This window comes from Carcharodon carcharias, chromosome 12 (genome assembly GCF_017639515.1).
Source record: "Carcharodon carcharias isolate sCarCar2 chromosome 12, sCarCar2.pri, whole genome shotgun sequence".
Lineage (NCBI taxonomy): Eukaryota > Metazoa > Chordata > Chondrichthyes > Lamniformes > Lamnidae > Carcharodon > Carcharodon carcharias.
The window spans coordinates 64,004,969-64,024,765 of NC_054478.1; the positions used below are offsets into that span (position 1 = coordinate 64,004,969).

At 40.4% G+C, this 19,797-nt stretch overlaps 1 protein-coding gene across 2 annotated transcripts in view; it reads right to left on the minus strand.

Moving 5' to 3' along the window:
- The window catches only part of psmd14 (proteasome 26S subunit, non-ATPase 14), a 124,297-nt gene that overhangs the window by 14,031 nt on the left and 90,469 nt on the right, over positions 1-19,797 (minus strand). For both annotated transcript variants that reach the window (XM_041201278.1, XM_041201277.1), the window contains exons 7-8: positions 18,470-18,577; positions 12,299-12,373 (exon numbers count right to left, since the gene is read on the minus strand). In XM_041201278.1, the coding sequence (XP_041057212.1) occupies positions 12,299-12,373; positions 18,470-18,577 (183 nt within the window). The remainder of the gene's footprint in view (positions 1-12,298; positions 12,374-18,469; positions 18,578-19,797) is intronic.

Below are 19,797 nucleotides of genomic sequence, written 5' to 3' on the forward strand. Positions count from 1 at the left end.
CATACTATCTGCCAGTAGTTGGGACCAAAATGTACCTGGTTTCGCACCAGCACTGAAATTCACATACCTCATTACTCATTTGAGATAGGTAGAATGCCTTACAGTAGCTTCCTATATTAGTGGAAAATACCACTGTGTTGCTACTGCATAGTATCAGTGTGAAACGACTAGCTTCACCTATTGCTCAAATTTTTGAGATACCTTACCCTTCCAGGATAATTTGAAGTAGAACGGCCACTTTTCAGGTTTGAAAGTGGCAAGCTTAGGCCCATTTGGGAGTGTGCGCGATATACAGCAAGCAATGATCTGATCTGGATAGCTATTATCCTGTAGGAAAGCTTTGATGTGTCCCATGCATCAAGCTTGCACAATGAGCAAATGGCTCAGGCCCTATTTACAAGATTGCAAATGAGGCCAATCTTATAGCACGTGGAGCTGTAGAAATCCCAACATGTATATTGAGCAGTGAAGGTTGGCTTATGGTAGACAACAGTAGAGAACTCATTAGTGGATTTCTCAGCTAGTATGTCGATGAAAAGGAGCTTTTCAGACTGTTCCATTTCAAAGGTAAATTTGAGTGCAGGGTGAAATGCATTAAAGTTGTGTAAAAAAAATTCTTACATGCAGCTGCAGATAGCGAACGTATCCTTTATGTACCAGAAATATGCAAGGTTAGGAGTCACTCCATCGAAAACCCGTTTCTCATGGAAACTGATGAAAATGTTAGTGAGAACTGTGTAATTGTAGTTTTGATATTTTAAATAACTGTAGTTCTGGTATTGCTACATAATACAAACCCAATTTTAATTTTCAAAATGCATTTCCATATTCAATGAGTTAAAATGTAGAAAAAGTTACAGAAAAAATAAAGATTTTTTTTTAAGTCGTTCATGTGGGCTTTGCTGGCTAGGCCAGCATTTATTGCCCATCCCTAACTGCCTTTTTCAGAGGGCATTTAAGAGTCAACCACATTGCTGTGGATCTGGAATCATATGTAGACCAGATGAGGACAGCAGATTTCCTTCCCTAAAGGACATTGGTGAACCAGATGGGTTTTTATGACAATTGCCAATGGTTTCGTGGTCATCATCACTTTCAATTCCAGATTTTTATTGAATTCAAATTTCACCATCTGCTGAGGTGAGATTCTAACTCGGGTCCCCAGAGCATTACTCTGGGTCTCTGGAATACTAGTCCAGTATCACTATGCCACCGCCTCCCTACTGCATTTATGTAGGGCTTTTCATGACCATCGAACATTTCAAAGCATTTTGCAGCCAATGAAGTGCTTTTTGATGTGTAGCCACTGTTATGTAGGAAACAGGGCAGCTAATTTGCACTCAGCAAACTCCTAGAAACAGCAATGTGATAATGATCAGATTATTTGTTTTTGTGATTTGATCAAGCGATAAATATTGGCCACAATACTGGGAATAATTCCCCCACTCTTTGAAATAGTTCCAAGGGATCTTTCATATCCACCCACGCAGGAAGGTGGGATCTCTGTTTAAATTCTCATTCCAAAAATGGCACATCCAACCATGCAATGCTCCCTTAATACTGCAATGGAGCATCAGCCTTGATTGTTGTGTTAAAGGCCTGGAGTGGGTCTCAAACCTGGAACCTTGTGCTTCAGAGGTGAGTGCTACCAACTGAGCTGGCCTATACGGCTGGGCAATAAATGCTGACCCAGCCAGCAAAGTCCACATCCCACGAATGTATTTTTTTTAATGCCCATAGCAAAGAGTTACAGACCTTCAGCCATCTTTTTGGTCCTTCTTGCCTTTTGCAAGCTATTCTCGCTTTTAATCTGCTTTCTGCAGCTTTTGTCTCTTTAAATCTGAAGCTTGGAGCATTTCTTTCTGCCTCTCACTCTTAACTTCATTAACAGGACCTTTTCCAGATTCCTGTCCTCCCTTTGGCTAGAAGGTCTGCTTGGGACTTTCTCCTGTTTCACCCCACCAGATTTTGAGGTCTTTTCTTTAGCTTGGGACTGGCTATCTGTCCCTTCTAGATGGCCTCTGTTTGGCAGCAGTCTACAAACTGAACTCAAAATTTGTGGAGCCACCTTCTCCAGTGAGTTCTTTAATATTCCACCTCATTCACGAGTGGATGTGGCAGGACTACAGAGCTTAGATCTGATCCATTGGTTGGGGGATCGCTTAACCTTGTCTATCACCTGCTGCTTATGCTGTTTGGCATGTAAGTAGTCCTGAGTTATAGCTTCACCAGGTTGACACTGCATTTTTAGGTATGTCTGGTGCTGCTCCTGACATGCCCTCCTGCACTCTTCATTGAACCAGTGTTGATCCACTGGCTTGGTGGTAATGGTAGAGTGGGGGATATGCTGTGCCATGAGGTTACAGATTGTGCTCGAGTACAATTCTGCTGCTGCTGATGGCCCACAGCGCAGCGCCTCATGGATGCTCAGTCTTGAGTTGCTAGATCTGTTCGAAATCTATCCCATTTAGCACAGTGGTAGTGCCACACAACACAAAGTGAAGCTGGGACTTCGTCTCCACAACAACTGTGCAGTGGTCACTCTTACTGATACTGTAATGGACAGATGCATCTGCGGCAGGTAGGTTGGTGAGGATGAGGTCAAGTATGTTTTTCCTTCGTTGTTTCCCTCACCACTTGCTGCAGACCCAGTCTAGCAGCTACGTCCTTTAGGACTTTGCCAGCTCGTTCAGTAGTGGGGCTACTGAGCTATTCTTGGTGATGGACATTGAAGTCCCCCACCCAGAGTACATTCTGCATCCTTGCCACCCTCAGTGCTTTCTCCGAGTGGTATTCAACGTGAAGGAGCACTGATTATTAGCTGAGGGAGGACGGTACGTGGTAATCAGCAGGTGGTTTCCTTGCCCATGTTTGACCTGTTGTCATGAGACTTCATGGGGTCCGGAGCAGATGTTGAGGACTCCCAAGGGCAACACCCTCCTGAATCTATACCGCTGTGCTGCCACCTCTGCTGGGCCTCTCCTGCCGTTGGGACAGGACATGCTGATGGTGGTGTCTGGGACATTATCTGTAAGGTACGATCTGTCAGGCTGAGACAACTCTCCCAATTTTGGCACCAGAGTGGAGGAATTGTTAGTAAGCAGGACTTTGCAGGGCCAAGGTTGCCATTGTCGTTTCAGGTGCCTAGGTCGATGCCATTTCATGCCATCCGATTTCATTCCTTTTTTGTGACTTTGTAGCGGTTTGTTACAACTGAATGGCTTGCTAGGCCATTTCAGAGGTCTGTGGATCTGGAGTCACGTGTAGGCCAGACCATGTAAGGACAACAGATTTCCTAAAGTACATTAGTGAACCAGATGGGTTTTATAACAATCGACAATAGTTTCATGGTCATCATTAGATTTTTAATTCCAGATTTTTTTTTATCCCGTGGTGGGATTCGAACCCGGGTCCCCAGAGCATTACCCTGGGTCTCTACTACTACACCATCACCCCCCACCATACAAAGCAATGGTACTGTTGATAGCTGAGCATTTGAGAGAGAGTGCATGGAAGACAGCTTGAATGCATGCGGTGACCTAGGGCAAAGGAACATCAGAATCAGAACCCTGGAGGTGAACCCTCGCAGAAGATGTCTGTGAGAGAACATTAGTTTGGGAGAAGGTTCCAAAGCGAATTCTTTGAGAGTGGAGATTGGAAACCCTCGTGTGAAAAACCGACTTCAGTGAGACTGGTTAGCTCACAGTGTGACAAGCGTCTTGGGGGAGTTGATGAGAGATCCATGGCATCTGGATGAGGTGGCATCTGTCACTTTGTTTCAGAGTGTGGTGTGCCTGACTGCAGTTTGCCAATTGTGTTACATGGATTGTGTACTTACTGTGAACATTAGAGTATAAAATAGCTTTTATAACTTGGGTTATCCTTATAAATCTGTATATATCTGTAAAACTATAATTGTGGGTGAAGGGGTATTGTAATATAGTTCATCTTTTCTTGTTGAATAAATGTTTTATTCTTTTGTTAAAAGAATATCAGCTGAATCCTGTGACTCTGTTCAGTAGCTACGCTCCATGTATCTAAACAAATAAACAAAAGTTAGGATCTATTAAGCTGGGTTCCACCCTTGGATCAGGCTTGTCCAAGGGGAATCACAGCTGGGTTCACAACAAAAGAGAATGCTCTCAGCACAGCACCATCCTTTAAGTAAGAACCCACTCTTACAGAAAACACTCCTGGCTAACTAGCATAGGTATTCTCCTGTTACTGCCAAAGGCATATTTTCTACTCCCACTTTTAGAGGCTTAGTTATGAAGTTTGAAATGGTGAAACTTCTCCATAATGTCCAAGGTAATACTGTGCTATAAAACACACGCATGAGCCACTCAAAATGTTTTCACAAGCTTTGGTAAAAGTAGCATTGGAAGGCATTCTCACCCTAACACAAAACACGTACATTAACTAGTTGTAAACAGTTACTAAAGCAATGACATAATTCCTAAATTAATCAAGAGGGCACAAGGGACCAGCTGCTGGCTGAAATCATTTTTCCCATCCTCCAAAAGAGTCAGGAGAAAAAGGCATCAAAAGCTCTATGGTTCTTGATGCATGCAAGGAATGAAGGGAACATTTGGATTATTTGCATTCGATGATGCGCGATAGAAACAAGAGAAAGACCATCAGATCTAGAAATAAAATAGATTTTCTATTTCCTACCTCAACTTTCATCTGAAGCCATATTACTTGTGATTTGAGGCAAATCTATATTTATATCTTTGTTTTTCCATGTGGAGAGTGTTCACAATGGTTGTGTTGTGAACTTGGAATTTATTTGAGCTTGAAAGATAATGAGAATGTGTAGGCTACCTCTTCAAAGAGCTCTCTTCACATGGAACTCAACTTTTTCAGGAGAATTGTTACCTTCCAAAAATTAATATCAAGAATGCCTTCTGCCCATTTAGTTAGATGTTGTTCCATGATCTTACAGAATCATACAGAATCATACAGCATCAGTCAATTGTGCCTTTGTCAATTTTTTGGAAGAACTACCAATTAGTCCTACTCCCCTGCTCTTTGTTCACAGCCCTAGAAATATTTCCTCCATGTATTTATCCACATGTTTTGTCTCCAGAAGAAGCAATCAATGAATCAATTGTCTCCATTCACAGATGTCAATTCAATAGAATATACCTCTCACAGTACATAACATGGAATCAACAATACATTTCAAAACTTTTTGGAGCTGTGCAGAAATGACAAACAACTAGAATTCATTGAGAGAATTAGGGAGAGGTAGATGGTCAGTAGACCAAACTTATATGCATCTTCATAGCTTTGCTAAATGTCACTCTAAAACTAGTTAAGCTCAAAGCATACACTGCCACAACTATATAAATTATCTCTGCAAAGCTGAATCTTGAACTTATTCCTTTTTCAGGTGTTTATTCAAATTGTATTTCAAACATTATATTGTTCAAAACAAAAATAAAAATACCTGGAAAAGCTCAGCAGGTCTGGCAGTGTCTGCGGAGAGGAACACAGTTAACGTTTCGAGTCCGTATGACTCTTCAACAGAACTAAGTAAAAATAGATTGTTCAACGTAATTTCCGGTTTATCGTTGAGCTCATTTATTCAATATGGATCTCTACTCGTTCAGCAAGAGTGCCAATTCAAATCCACAATTATATAACTGAGCAGCTCACTCAGGATAGAATTCTTCAAAATTAGAATCACTTATTAACCTGTCGCTGGATTAAACAGTTGGTGATGAGTAAACTCTGGACCTCCAATGGATGAAATCAACATTGATAGAGTATGTAGTCAAAGCTGCTGTCAGAAATGGGGGCAAAACAATTACACATATAAAGGCATGCTGTAGTGTTCAGCATGCTGTATGGAAGGAATTACTGTCATCTGCTTCGTAAATTGTCAATTGGCCATTAGTTGTCTCATGACGATCTTCCTGGATAGAATGCATTCTTGGGGGCAGGGAAGAAAATGAGAACTCTTTGAGGTTGAATAGGTTACAAGATAATCTAGTAGCATGAGATTGGCAGACCCATTTATTTAACACTAGAGTGAGGGTTTTCACATTAATCCAGATTGCTGCTCAATGGCTATTAGGAAAATTGCCCAGGTACATCCTCTACACAAAGCAGGACAAATCCAACCCACCAATTACCGCCCCATCAGTCTACTCTCAATCATCAGTAAAGTAATGGAAGAGGTCATCAACAGTGCTACCAATCACCTGCTTAGCAATCACCTGCTCGCTGACAACCAGTTTGGGTTCCACCAGGGCCACTCAGCTCCTGACCCCATTACAACCTTGGTTCAAACATGGACAAAAGAGCTGAACTCCCGAGGTGAGGTGAGAGTAACTGCCCTTGTCATCAAGGCAGCATTTGACAGTGTGGCATCAAGAAGCCCTAGCAAAACTGGAGTCAATGGGAATCAGGAGGAAAACTCTCCACTGGTTGGAGTCAACCTAGCACAAAGGAAGATGGTTGTGGTTGTTGAAGGTCAGTCATCTCAGCTCCAGGACATCAATGCAGGAGTTCCTCAAGGTAGTGCCCTCAGCCCAACATCTTCAGCTGCTTCATCAAGGACCTTCCTTCTATCATAAGGTCAGAAGTGGGGATGTTTGTTGACGATTGCACAATCATCAGCAGCATTCACGATTCCTCAGATACTGAAGCAGTCCATGATTAGATGCAGCAAGACCTGGACAATATCCAGGCTTGGGCTCACGATACACAAGTGTCAGGCAATGACCATCTCCAACAAGATAAAATCCAACCATCACCCCTTGATGTTCAATGACATTACCATCACTGAATCCCCATCAACAACATTCTGGGGGTTACTATTGATCAGAAACTGAATTGGACTAGCCATATAAATATTGTGGCTGCAAGAGCAGGTCAGAGGCTAGGTATCCTGCAAGTAGTGACTCACCTCCTGACTCCCAAAGCTTGTCCACCACCTACAAGGCACAAGTCAGGAGTGTGATGGAATACTCTCCACTTGTCTGGATGAGTGCAGCTCCCGCAACACTCAAGAAGCTTGATGCTGTCCAGGACAAAGCAGTCCGCTCGTGTGGCACCCCATCCAAAAACATTCACTCCCTCCACCACCGGCGCACAGTAGCAGCAATGTGTACCATCTACAAGATGCACTGCAGGAATTCACCAAGGCTCCTTCTGCAGCACTTTCCAAATCCATGACCACTATCATATAGAAGGACAAGGGCAGCAGATAGATGGGAACACCACCACCTGGCGGTTCCTCTCCAAGTAACTCACCACCCTGACTTGGAAATATATCGCCGTTCCTTCACTGTCGCTGGGACAAAATCCTGGAACTCTCTAACAGCACTGTGGGTGTACCTACACCACATGGACCGCAGCGGTTGAAGAAGGCAGCTCACCACTACCTTCTCAAGGATGACTAGGGATGGGCAATAAATGCTGGGCCAGCCAGCGAAGCCCACATCCCGTAAATGGATAAAAAAATGGAGACATAGAACTGTCAAGTGAGGGGTTGGATTTCTATGCGCTCAGCTCCAGATGACCTCATAAACCAATGTCCTAACAGGCAGGCTCGTCCTAAACACGTAAGCAACAGGGTAAATGATTTCAGTTACATCCCTTTGCAACTTTCTTCATTAAGAATGTTACTCCTTAGAGATCTTAAAATATTAATGTACTAATATTGTATTCATGTATCAATAATTGGGCTATTAAGGCTGGCAAAGTGCAAAACAACTTTTCCTAGGCCTGTGTTTGCTAACATTGTCAAATGTGCCCTAACTAATGTACCACCCTTTCCCCCTCAAAGCTACAATCATTACCCAACTGCTGCCCATTTTTAATCACCCTTTTCCCCATAAGATTCTTGAACCAATTGTCATCTTCAAGCTCCATGCCAATCTCTTATGAAGCTGCTTATTAAATTCCCTCCAGTCTGACTTCTACCATGTTTGTAACGTTCTGAGTATACTGGCCAAAGTCACAAAGATATTCTGTGACTGCTGAATTATCCTCTTTGCCTTTCTCAGCTACTCCACAGCTTTTAAAGAAAAATAAGATCCACATCCAATTGCTGTATCTGTAATGCACAATTTTAATTCAGAACTTTGGATGACGCTAGCCCTAACCTTACCCTTAGTAAATGTCCTTTACCAACATGCAGATGTGAACTAAGCTTAACTGGATAGGTTGCAATAATAGGTAGGAGAAAGCATGTTCCATGGCAAATTCACTTACATGAATTTTTTACATTTGATTTGGACTCTTAAGTATGTTAACAGGTTGTGTGTCAGATGCCTAGCTGACCGTTTTTTAAATCCTGTACCAAAGTTAGATTATTCCAGCTTTTTTAAAAACAAGAAACCAAGGTGACAAGTCAAACCCAATGATGCAGGACTCAACAGAGATTATGAAGTAAATAAAGAAGTGATGATTAGGTTATGCCAGTTGTGTCAGGTTGCACCAATCTTTTCACACTTGCTCCAGCGGATGACATGGAGATCTTGGTCATTGATCTTTCTCTATTAAATTCTGAGTGTCTCAAAAGCTCACATAGAGCATCGACCTAGAATGTTTGCATTTTTATCATAAAGGCAAGAGGGCTATGCCCTTAAGTTATTGTGGGGATTAATCAATACAATCACAGTGATCTAGGTTCAAAAGAACACTTTGTTTTTCAACTATTCTTTACCTACTTCTAAAAGAAAAAAAAAACTATGATAATTGCAGATCTTAACACCAAACCTTGTAGGGAGTTATTGAAGTCAAGAATCATAAAAAATAATCAAAAACAGATTTCCAAGTATACAGCTCATCCACATAACAAAAATAAATTAAACCCTCAAAAATTATAGATTAAAGAAAGTTACTGAGAAAGGAATGAAAATCAAAATGCAAGTGAGTAACAGAAAAAATGTTTTCCATATTAATAGTCGTTTAGAAGCACAGAACTTGAATATTGCTGAAAAAAGACGTCAAAACTTTTCATCTTGCACTCATCAGGACAATTCGCAAGAATACCAAATGTAAAAGTAACATCAATTTATACTTCATGAAAAAAGAGTGCTGATTAGTTGACAAGTGGACTCCGATTGATAGTGGCATTGCCATGGAGAATGCACCAGTTAACTGCCAAATAAATTCAAACCAGGCAGGTTGACTCTGATTGGTCAAGCATTGCCCTGGGGAATGAACTACAGAATGGCTGTCACCAATTTTGTTCAGCTGAAACAGACAATGGCCTGAATTTCAGTCGGTGTGCAGGGGCGAGCCCAACACGCCGGTGCGAAAATGATGTACGATGATGTTGGGCGTGCGTCCCGATGTCATCGCGCTGTCTCACGATGTTTCGTTCAGTGGGCGCGCGGAGTAGGCTGTGGGCCCACCGATATTGAAAAGGCCTTTTAAGAAACTAATTTAAGGTCAACTTTACGCTGCCTGTCCAATCTTATGATTGGTGGGCAGACAAAAGGCCAAGCAGCCTTTATGATTTTTAGGAATCCTCATCCACGAGCGGAATCAGGTTTCTAAAGCTTCTGAGTTCAATAAAAAATTTCTCTGAAATATAAAACATGGCCCATCTCATGTGACACAGTTTAATTAAATTTTTATACCATTTATTTATTTATTTCCAAAGCTCTTCAATCTCCCCAAGGAAGCCCTGTGTCTTAATTGGCCCGTCCACGTAAAATGGCAGCAAGGAACCAATCACGGTCGACTCCGTGACCACCTCCGCCTGCGCCTGCCAAGCCTGCCCGCCGACTGAAAAATTCAGGCCGATGTGTGTACATGCTCTGTCTGTGAAGAGCAGGTGTATTATTACATGTAGCTTCCAATACATCAAATGCACCACACTGTAAGCCCAACTGATAATCTTAAATTGGTTGTCAGCATAATTCTTTGCTCACTCACGGTTATTTAGCAGATGTTGTGCACTCGCGGAATCACATCTAATGCTGGACACTATGGGCAGGATTTTCAGCTTGGTGTGCAGGCGCATACCCAAGCATGAAATAGCACACGATGATATCAGGTGAGCATCCCGACACCATCGCATACTCATATTTCAGTTAGTGGGTGCGAGAGAGAATCGGCAGCATGCCCGACAATTACGAGGGCTCTAAAGCTCATTAATCAATTAAATAAATTGAATTTTTTGCTGCCCGTCCAACCTTGTGGTTGGCGGGCGGACAAATAGGCTAGGAGACCTTTGCATTTTTTTGTGAAACCTCATCCATGGGCGGGATGAGGTTTCCAACAATGACTGAAAAAGCAATAAAAAAAACTTCAACCCATTTTTCACACATCCCTGTTCATGTGACAGAGTAACATGTGGGGACATGTTTTCCTTGTTTTTAAAATCTTTATTTTTAATTTTTTTAAACCTTCAGCTCCCTGAGGCAGCTCTGTGCCTTCAGGAAACTTTCAGTAAGCGCACCCCTGTGCATGCGCAAGCTTCAGTGCTTGCACTCCTCCTGCCCCCACCCCGGCAGCTCTGTGGCTCCCAGTGCGCATTTCACGTTAGCTGGCCATTAGTTGGCCAGCCAGCATGAAATCGCAGTCAGTGCCCAATAGTGGGTAATGGACCATTTCGCAGCCACTCCCAGACCCGCCTGCCGCGCCCCCCCACCAACGAGGGGAAAATCCCCCGCTATTTTTTGAGTTTTGCAAGCACGGACTGGTTGGATACAGTCTGTAACTTGCCCATTGTAAACAGCCATAGGGGCATGCTATTTCATTTGTGTGATTGTCTTTTTGGCTTGATGGCAGCCTCCATTTGTATTGCTACTGCATTACAGCAGCATGAAACGGCTAGCTTCCTCTGTTGCTTAAATTTTTGAGATACCTTACCTTCCAGGGTAATCTGAGGTAGACTAGAATCTTTTTAGGATCAAAAGTGGCAGCCTTAGGCCGAGTCATTGAGTTTGCGCAATATAAAGCAAGCAATGATCTGATCAGGGGAGCCATTATCTCACAGGATAACTGTGATGCACCCTATTTTAGCATCAAGCTTGCACAATGAGCAAATGGCTCGGGTCCTATTTATGAGGTTGCCAATAAGACCAATCTTATAGTGCGGAGAACTGTAGGGATCTTGACGCATATATTGACTAGAGAAGGTAGGCTTGTGGTGGATGATAGTAGGGAATCCCCTAGCAGATTTCCCAACTGGCACATCAAGGAAAGAGAGCTCATTTGACTGCTCCACTTCAATGGCAAATTTGAGCGCAAGACAAAGTCCATTAAGGCGTGTAAGGAAATTCTTATATGCAGCTGCGGATTCAAATATAGCAAACATATCATCTACATATCAGAACCATGCAAGGGGTGGGGGTTGGGTGTCACTCCATTGAAGATGTGTTTCTCATGGAACTCAACAAAGATGCTTGCGAGAATTGAGCCTAGAGCCTGCATTCACTGGTCAATATGCACGTTGGGATTCCAACAGTTCCACACACCAAAAGATTGGCCATATCGGCACCCTAAACGAAAGGACTAACCTGGAAATGTCAGAATTGCTGGGTCCAGAGCTACGATAACATCTCGGTTCAATTTTAAATCTTCACTGATGCTCAGAAGGCTCCCCCATCTAACCTACACAGGTACTGCACCAAATGTTTTGCTGGTGAGTCCCGTAGTGCCCTCGCATGGCTGGAACCTATCTAATTGAATCCCATTCAAAAACATGTTCCCCCTTCGCAATTTCATGATATCACGGAAATGTAACCCCCGCAAATGGCGGGACTTTACTGTAAATAAACCTGCCGTGCATCTTTCTCGCTGATAGATTCAAAACAGGATTGGACAAATACGGGAAAGGAACATTTTACAGGGCTACGGCATAAAAGCAGAGGAGTGGGATTAATTGGATAGGGCCATTATAGTAATACCTAGCACAGGCATGGTTGCCTAAATAGCCTCCTTCCGTTTTATCTCATTGTATAATTTTATATGATTACAATGTTTCACATACAGCATAACAGTTGTTGTTTTGCGTGAAATTTTTCCTCCATTATACCACTGGGCTGCTTCACTAATGCTAATCAACTCAGAGTTGGTCAGGGCAATGACAATGTATTAAGTCTGCCCACCTTATGACAACTATTACGGTTGTGTTATATTATGTTGCAGCTGCTATATAATGGCAAACTTAGATCGTTTATGGAAAATGTGAAGTGTGTTTAAGGGTGATCCATGGTTAACTTTTTAACAATCTTAAGATATGATGCATTAAATGGACTATGGCACGCAAATTGTAAATCAAATGAACAATTGTAAATCAAAAATTAAGATTAAAAATTAATCTTGCCTTTTGCTCAAGTTCATTCTTCCGGTAATTGATGGTGATAGAGTAGTAATGTCTGTTTAACCCATGAATCAAAGCCTAAAAAAAGTACAAAAATCATCACTGATCAATAGAAACGGGCACATCAACATGACTGGTCTAACCTGCACAATCTGGTTATTTCAATTTATTCGCTGAAAATAAGATTGACAGAAGATGCAATTGGCAATAATTTGCTGTACAAATAAGCATAAACAATGGGTTTCTCACATCAAATTTACAACATAACAGTCAATTATGACCAGATTTGAAAATAATCATCGAAGTGAAATTCACTCACAAGCACATTTGAAAGAAAGGTTCAATCTCCTCCACTCATTAATGTATATAACAGAAAGATTTAAGAAGAACCTTGACTACAAAGGTTTAACATGAAAAATATGTTGATTTTATTTTAGGATAAACTCCAACTCACCTAACCACATCCCATCTTCATAATTCCTCTGAATCCATGTTAGATATTGATTTGGGTGCTTTTGGAAACTTGCTCACTAATTTTCCTTTGTTACACAAAGCATCCAATCTCAGCTTTGTGTTTTCCCACAGCAATGGGGTAAAGGAGAGGAGCTCAATAAAGTGGGGTAAATTAAATCCATTATTCCACCATTAGCTCCAATACAAAAGATGAAAAATAACCATCTTCGCAGCAGCTAGTCTCAGAAGCACTGAGAAAATTGTTCATTCATTTCATGAGATTTTTTTAAAAATGCTTTGAAAGCAGAGTGTTCCTAGGTGTAAAATGTGTGCAGCCTACAAAAATCTGAGGGAAGAAAACTACTGAGAAGGTGTTGAGGAAAAGAGGAGCAATATGCTCATACAATTTTTATTGAAATGAAATTAATTCAGGAATCTAAAATGCATTATATTTTATTTTTGTGACTGGAACTTATAATTGACACGTAGCCCTTAGTTTAAAAATAAAGTAGCACAGCTGTCTACATCTATCTTCCAACTTAAATTGCTACAATTGCAGAACCAGGAACTAGGTCAAAATATTGACACTGACAACACTAGCAAGCCATCTGTAAATAAAGACGTGTAATTTTTTTTTAAAGTTAATTAAAATTAGGAATTTAAAAAAATACTCCAAATGTCACAAGTAAATTTGCTAAAACACCTGTGGGGGGAAAAAAAATCAGTGCTTTTTTTTGATATTTTGTCCCGGTTACAGCAATTCCCTCCTGTACTCATCCAAGAACCTCCTCCCTACTTTTTTCCCCAGTTGTGTAATAAAAAACACAAAATTTAAATTTATTACAGAAGGCAAGCAACATCAAGTCTACTAAGTGGACCAAAAAACCTAATTGTCTTAAGGACAATAATGCTTTCAGCTGTATAGTATGAACAAAAAATAGTTTTTGAATTGAACATGGATGTTTCTCCTTTATGAAATGACATTTCTACTCAAATGCTGCGCTGAAATACAACTCAACCTGTACAGAATTAAGAAATTATGGTCCAGGGGTGCAAAGACTCATATACTTCAATTTTATCAATGATCAATGTTATACATAGAAAAGTTTAGGCTTTTAAGAGGAATTAAAGCGTAATTTTTGGAGGAACTAATTTGTTAATATGTATTATATGCAGAAGTTACACAGAGAATACCTAGGTAGGAATTTTAAGCTGATTAGAATTTTATTTACAATTAATAGTGATGGGGGATTGTATAGTTGGGACACCAGACTGGCATTGCTGTGGCCACAGGCATGAATCCAGGATGGCATGTTGCTTCCCTCATACCTGGGTCAAGGATGTCATTGAGCTGCAAAGGACTGAGGGGAAGCTGAACAGCCAGAGGTCATGATCCATTTCATCATCAAGGACATAGGTAGAAAAAGGAATAGGCTCTGCAGGCAGAATTCAAAGCTAGGAAAGAAACCAGGAATCAGAGCCTCAGAGGTAGAAATATCCAGATTACTCCCAGACCCACGCATGAATGAGAATTGAGCAGATGAATGCAGGCTGGAGGGGTGGGTGCTGGAGGGAGGGCTTTAGGATTCCAAGGGCATTGAGACTGGATGCAAGGGAGATCAGACCTTTACAGGCCAGACAGGTTGCACTTGAACAAAGCCAGGACTAATCCTTATAGGACAGTTTCCTTGTACCGTTGGGGAGGGTTTAAACTAACTTGGCAGGGGTATCAGGAGGTATCATTCGAGAGGAAAAACCAAGGTGCACAAAATTAGGACAGAAAGCACTAAAGTTGGAAACAGTAATGTATGAAGTGGGGTCAGACTAAGAGGGAAGGTAATAAGTTCTAAAGTATTACATGAGATTACTTAGGATATTACAGCATGGGAACAGGACATGCAGCCCTGCCAGTCCATGAGACATTTATGCTCCACTTGAGCATCCTTCCATCTTTCCTCATCTATATCCAACACTGTAACCCAATTCCCCTCTCCCTCAGATGTTTGTCTTCCTTTCCCTTAAATGCATCTATAGTATTCACAATTATGCTATATTATTCAACCACTCCTTGTGTTCCACATTCTCACCACACTAGTTTCTTCTGAATTTCCTAATGGATTACTGTTTACTCTTCCCTAGATTTTTTTTAAAATGCGTGGATGTAATTCATCCGGACCATGGGCTTTAACCTCCTTGAGTCTGCTTAGTTTATTCAATACATCCCCTTTTAAAAAGTTAAATGCACTTGCAATTATCTCATTGCTCATGTCATTATTCAAAGTCATTTTTTGTTCTTTCCCCCTAATAAATATTGAAGGGAAATAATTAATTAATATTTCTGCCAGCTCTTTATCGCTTGCTGTGGTATCATCCTGCCTATCCCTTAATGGTCTTATTCCTATACCTCCCACCCTTTTTTATTGATGTGCCTGTAAAATATTTTACTATTTTGTTTTATGTTCCTTGATAATTTAATTTCATAGTTCCTCCTTGCTTTCCTAACTTTTTTTTACTTATCTCCTAACCACTGTGTCCTCTCTTATCATGCACTCATCTGCTGTCTATGTACTTAGTGTATGTTTCACTAACTCTCAATTGTTCCTTTACATCTTTATTCATCCATAGGGATTTTCAGTGCATGTATGTGAACACATGGAGTTTGGTAAATAATGCTGGTCAGCTGCAGGCAGAGTAGCAAAGCACAATTATAATGTTGTGGCAATAATGGAGACCTGGTTCAAAAAAGGGCAAAATCTTCATGAAGGTACTAAATATTCCTGAACGGAAAGATAGGGAAGGAAAGAAACTAAGAGAAGTGGCATTGTTGATTAAGGAGAATATTACTGTGCTGAAGAAAAATTATCCAGAGGGGTCAAGGACAGAATCTATTTGGTTACAGCTATGAGACAATACAGGTACTAAAAAACTACTGGGTGTATTCTATAGGCCTCCAACTAGTGAGAAAGATACAAAGGAACAAAATTGCAAGGAAATTATAGAGGGGTGCAAAACTATAGAATAGTTATAATGGGAGACTTCAATTAACCTAATACAGACTGGGATAGCAGTAGTATTAAGCGTAGAGATGCAGAAGAGTTTCTAAAGTGTGTTCAGGAGAATATTCTACATCAGTGTTTCCTGTCCAACAAGGAAGGTAGCATTAATGGATCCGATTCTAGGGAATGAGGTGGGTCAAGTGATTCAAGTGTCAATAGAGAAACGTTGATCACAGTATCATAAGGTTTAGATTAGCTATGGCAAAGGACAAAAAGCAATCCAGATAAAGATAATTAATTGGGGGAGGGCTAATTTCAATGGGATGAGAATGAATCTGGCCCAAGTAAATTGGAATCAAAGATTGGCAGACAAATCTGTAATTGAACAATGACTTGCCTTTAAAAAGGAGATAGTTCAGGTACATTTCCATGAGGGGGAAAAGTAGAACAAAGCCAGAATTCTCTGGATGAATAAAGAGATGAAGAGTAAGATGAAGCGGAAGTATGACAGATGTCAGGTTGATAATTCAAGTGGGAACCAGGCCGGATTTTAAGGAGCATCTTAAAAGGAGAGAAGTATAGAGGCAAAGATGTTTATAGAGGGAATTCCAAGCTTAAGCTGAAGCCATTGTCACCAATGGTGAATAAATAAAAACACAGAAATCCGAGAAGGTCGTAGGGCTGCAGGAGGTTACAAAGATAGGGTAGAGAGCAGCCATGGGAGGATCTGAAGACAAGGATGAGAGTTTTTTTATTAAATCAAGGCATTGTCAGACCAGGAACCAATATTAGTCAGTGGGCAGAGATGTGGTGAGTGAATAAGTCCTAGTGCGAGTTCGGATTTGGGCAGCAGATGCACTCAAGTTTACAGAGGGTGCAAAGTGGGAGGACAGCCAGGTAGCATTGGAACAATTGAGTCTGGAAGTAACAAAGGCATGGATGGGCATTCCCACAGCAAATGAGCTGAGGCAGAAGCAAGCAATGTTATGGGGGTGAAGTAGTCAGTCTTGGTCATTGAGAAGTTACGGGTTGGAAACTCAGTTCAGGGACAAATAGGATGCTAAGGTTGCCAACAGCCAGACGGGGGCTAGGAAGAAGGATGGAGCTGGTGAATAAGGGGCAGAGTTGGTGGTGGGGAAAAGACAATGATTTTGATTTTCTCACTATTTAGTTGCAGAAAATTTCTACTCATCCACTACTGATGAGCAACAGGAGAGGCTGATCACTGAGGGGGGCTCCTGAGGAATGTGCAGTAAGAGAAAGAGAATCAATGCAGGTGATTCTCTGGCTGTGATGGGATTGATAGAAATGGAACCAGGTGAGGGCAATTGCAGACAGCTGGATAACTGAGCGCTGGAGGGGGGGCGTGGTCAACAGTGCCAAAGGCAGCAAACAGGTCACGGAGGAATAGTTTACCCGTCAGTCAAAAATGATGTCAGTTATGACTTTAATATGAGTTGTGTCAGTGCTATAGCAGCCAGTGTACACATTTTAAAATCAGAAGCAAAAAAAGTTAGTCATTATTTTTGAATTTGATTAAGAGGTACCAATTAAGACTCCATCTAACAATAACACTGTTCCTCTACATTATTAGAGAGGGAGATAGATGTAGCCTAATTAGTTTATATGTCCACTAGCCAATGCCAACTTTTATAATGTTCTTCTTTATAAGTGCTGATTGGAATTTTTCATTTTATTTTCCTGGCCTCATTGCTGCTCAGTTTTACAACAAATCAACAAAGAACAGACAACAGGCTTAGACTTAATAAAACTACAACTTTCAGTCTGAATAAACAGGTTCTCCACAAAATCTAATCATGATTACTCAACACATTGTACTTCCAGTATTACCAAAACAAGTCCATATCAAATCCTTTTACCTAAAATTAATGTCTCCTGGACTTAGAGAAATCTTTGAACTGGGGATACTTTTGAAACATTTTTTCTTAAAATTATTTTTCTTGGAACACAAAGGGGCATGCACATTCCTTCTTAGGTTACAGGTGCAATTAAATGTGTTTCAAAAGGCATAAAAATGCTCTACTTGTATATTGACTTCCTTCTGTATCTACAGGATACCATTGCTGTTGTAATGATTTGGAACAATGTCATGAAATTAACAAGAGAGGTCATTATAGCACAGTCATAAAAGGGTCAGGGAACTATTCTCCTGAAACATGCATGTATGGACTTGTCTATGCCCAGTCAAAACCCCTAGCACATTTTCTGCTCATTATCTTTGATAGTTGTATAGACTTCAATAAAAGTACAACTTAAAACCATAAGCCAAGATCCTCTACAATCTTCTTGCTTGATACTATAATAGCATCAATAGACTTTTTCATTGCAGTACTTAATTAGGGTTTGCAAATCAAAAAGTCAGATAAAAATAGTGTTACAGGAATTCTTAATCTGAAATGGCCAGGCCCGATTGTTATTAACACAATATATGCAAGAGCGATGTTCTTTGTAAGCTTTGTGCACATGCAGCAACCCGGAAGGTACTGTACAGGCCTCGCACAAGCTGTTCCCTTTAAGATAATGCATGTGTATGGCCACGCAAAACAAAATTTATAAAGGACATTCTTAAAGATTATGGTTGATATGACATAAACCAGACCTTTTAAAATGCAAAAGGTCCAATTTTCTTCTTCAGTAAATATCTCAAGAACTGTTCATTTTAACCATATAAACGGAAATGTTAATTTATGATGGATATATTTACCTGGATAGATGGCTTGTTCAGATGACCAAGATTGGAAGTTGTTTGCCTCGGCTCGTGTCCTAACACCATCATATTAGCATTGATCAATCTAAAAGCATCGATAACAACCTATTTGAAGAAATGAAAGAAAAGTCATTCCATTTTAGCTTAAGAAAATGGTAAAACCTTGGTGTCACATCTGGCTTTGGCTCCTATCCAGACAAAGACTTAATGAAAAACTAAACAGAAGGAATTTCCTGCTGATGGCACTTTATAACTTGTAATGCAATGTGACATCAATTAAACACATAATTTGTATGGAGCATCAGTGGGGGAATATATAGTTATGAAAATGCGCTTGCTCATCTTACAGCCTAGTTATTTAAAGAATTATTTATAACCTACATTTTGGGAAGAATACAATATAATTCATTCATCTCATCTTGATACAATAACTGAATAGTCTGTTGTTCTTATATATATTTGTCAGCCAGATCTCATCTAATCAATATGAATGACAGGGAATGAATAAGACTGAAAGTGAGCACAGGCTAAGGGATTATATGTAAAGCCCAGCACTGTCACATCAATGAAATGATCACAATACTCGAAATGACAACAAAATTATAGCCAGCAAGCAACTCCCTCTTGCATTCTACTCTAGTCATATGCCTTTGCTTTACCCTGCCCAAGTAAAGAGTCTGTCCCTTGTCTGATAGATTAAGACGTCCCTCATCAGTGTCACAATCAGGACAAAACAAAGCATGATAAACTGAAGGCAAGGTCATCTGTGATTCATGACAGGTTACTTTGTAGCTAGCTTTACAGTATTAATAAAATATTAATATGGATATATTTATAGTATTAGACAGTAATAACCTACCCAATGCTACCCATACTTAATAAAACGAAATTCTGAATATTTATTCCAAATATTCCATTTGAATTACAATATTTGAAACCTATCTGAAACAGAAATAAATGAGAAAATTTCCTTATTTATCAACCATAAAAAATTATGGGTTTCTGTCCTGTCTCCACCTAAATACCCTAATCTACAATAAGACTTCTCTCTGGTGACACTGGAAGCAATCTTTTTCCAGCTCAAGACTTCCAATGTCGGAGCAAATCAGCTTCTGCTATGGAAGAGGGAACACTACTTATCCACAGAGAAATACATGGACAATCACTGTGGTCATTAAGTCTTTATTAGCTCATTTTACCCAAGATATGTGTACTCATCATCCCAGGTGAATCCAGTTTACCTTTCGGCAGTGTTATCTGTTTTAAACTACATTTTCACAAGCTCCATTTTAGAGTAAAGATAAACATGTGAAATATTCAGTTCA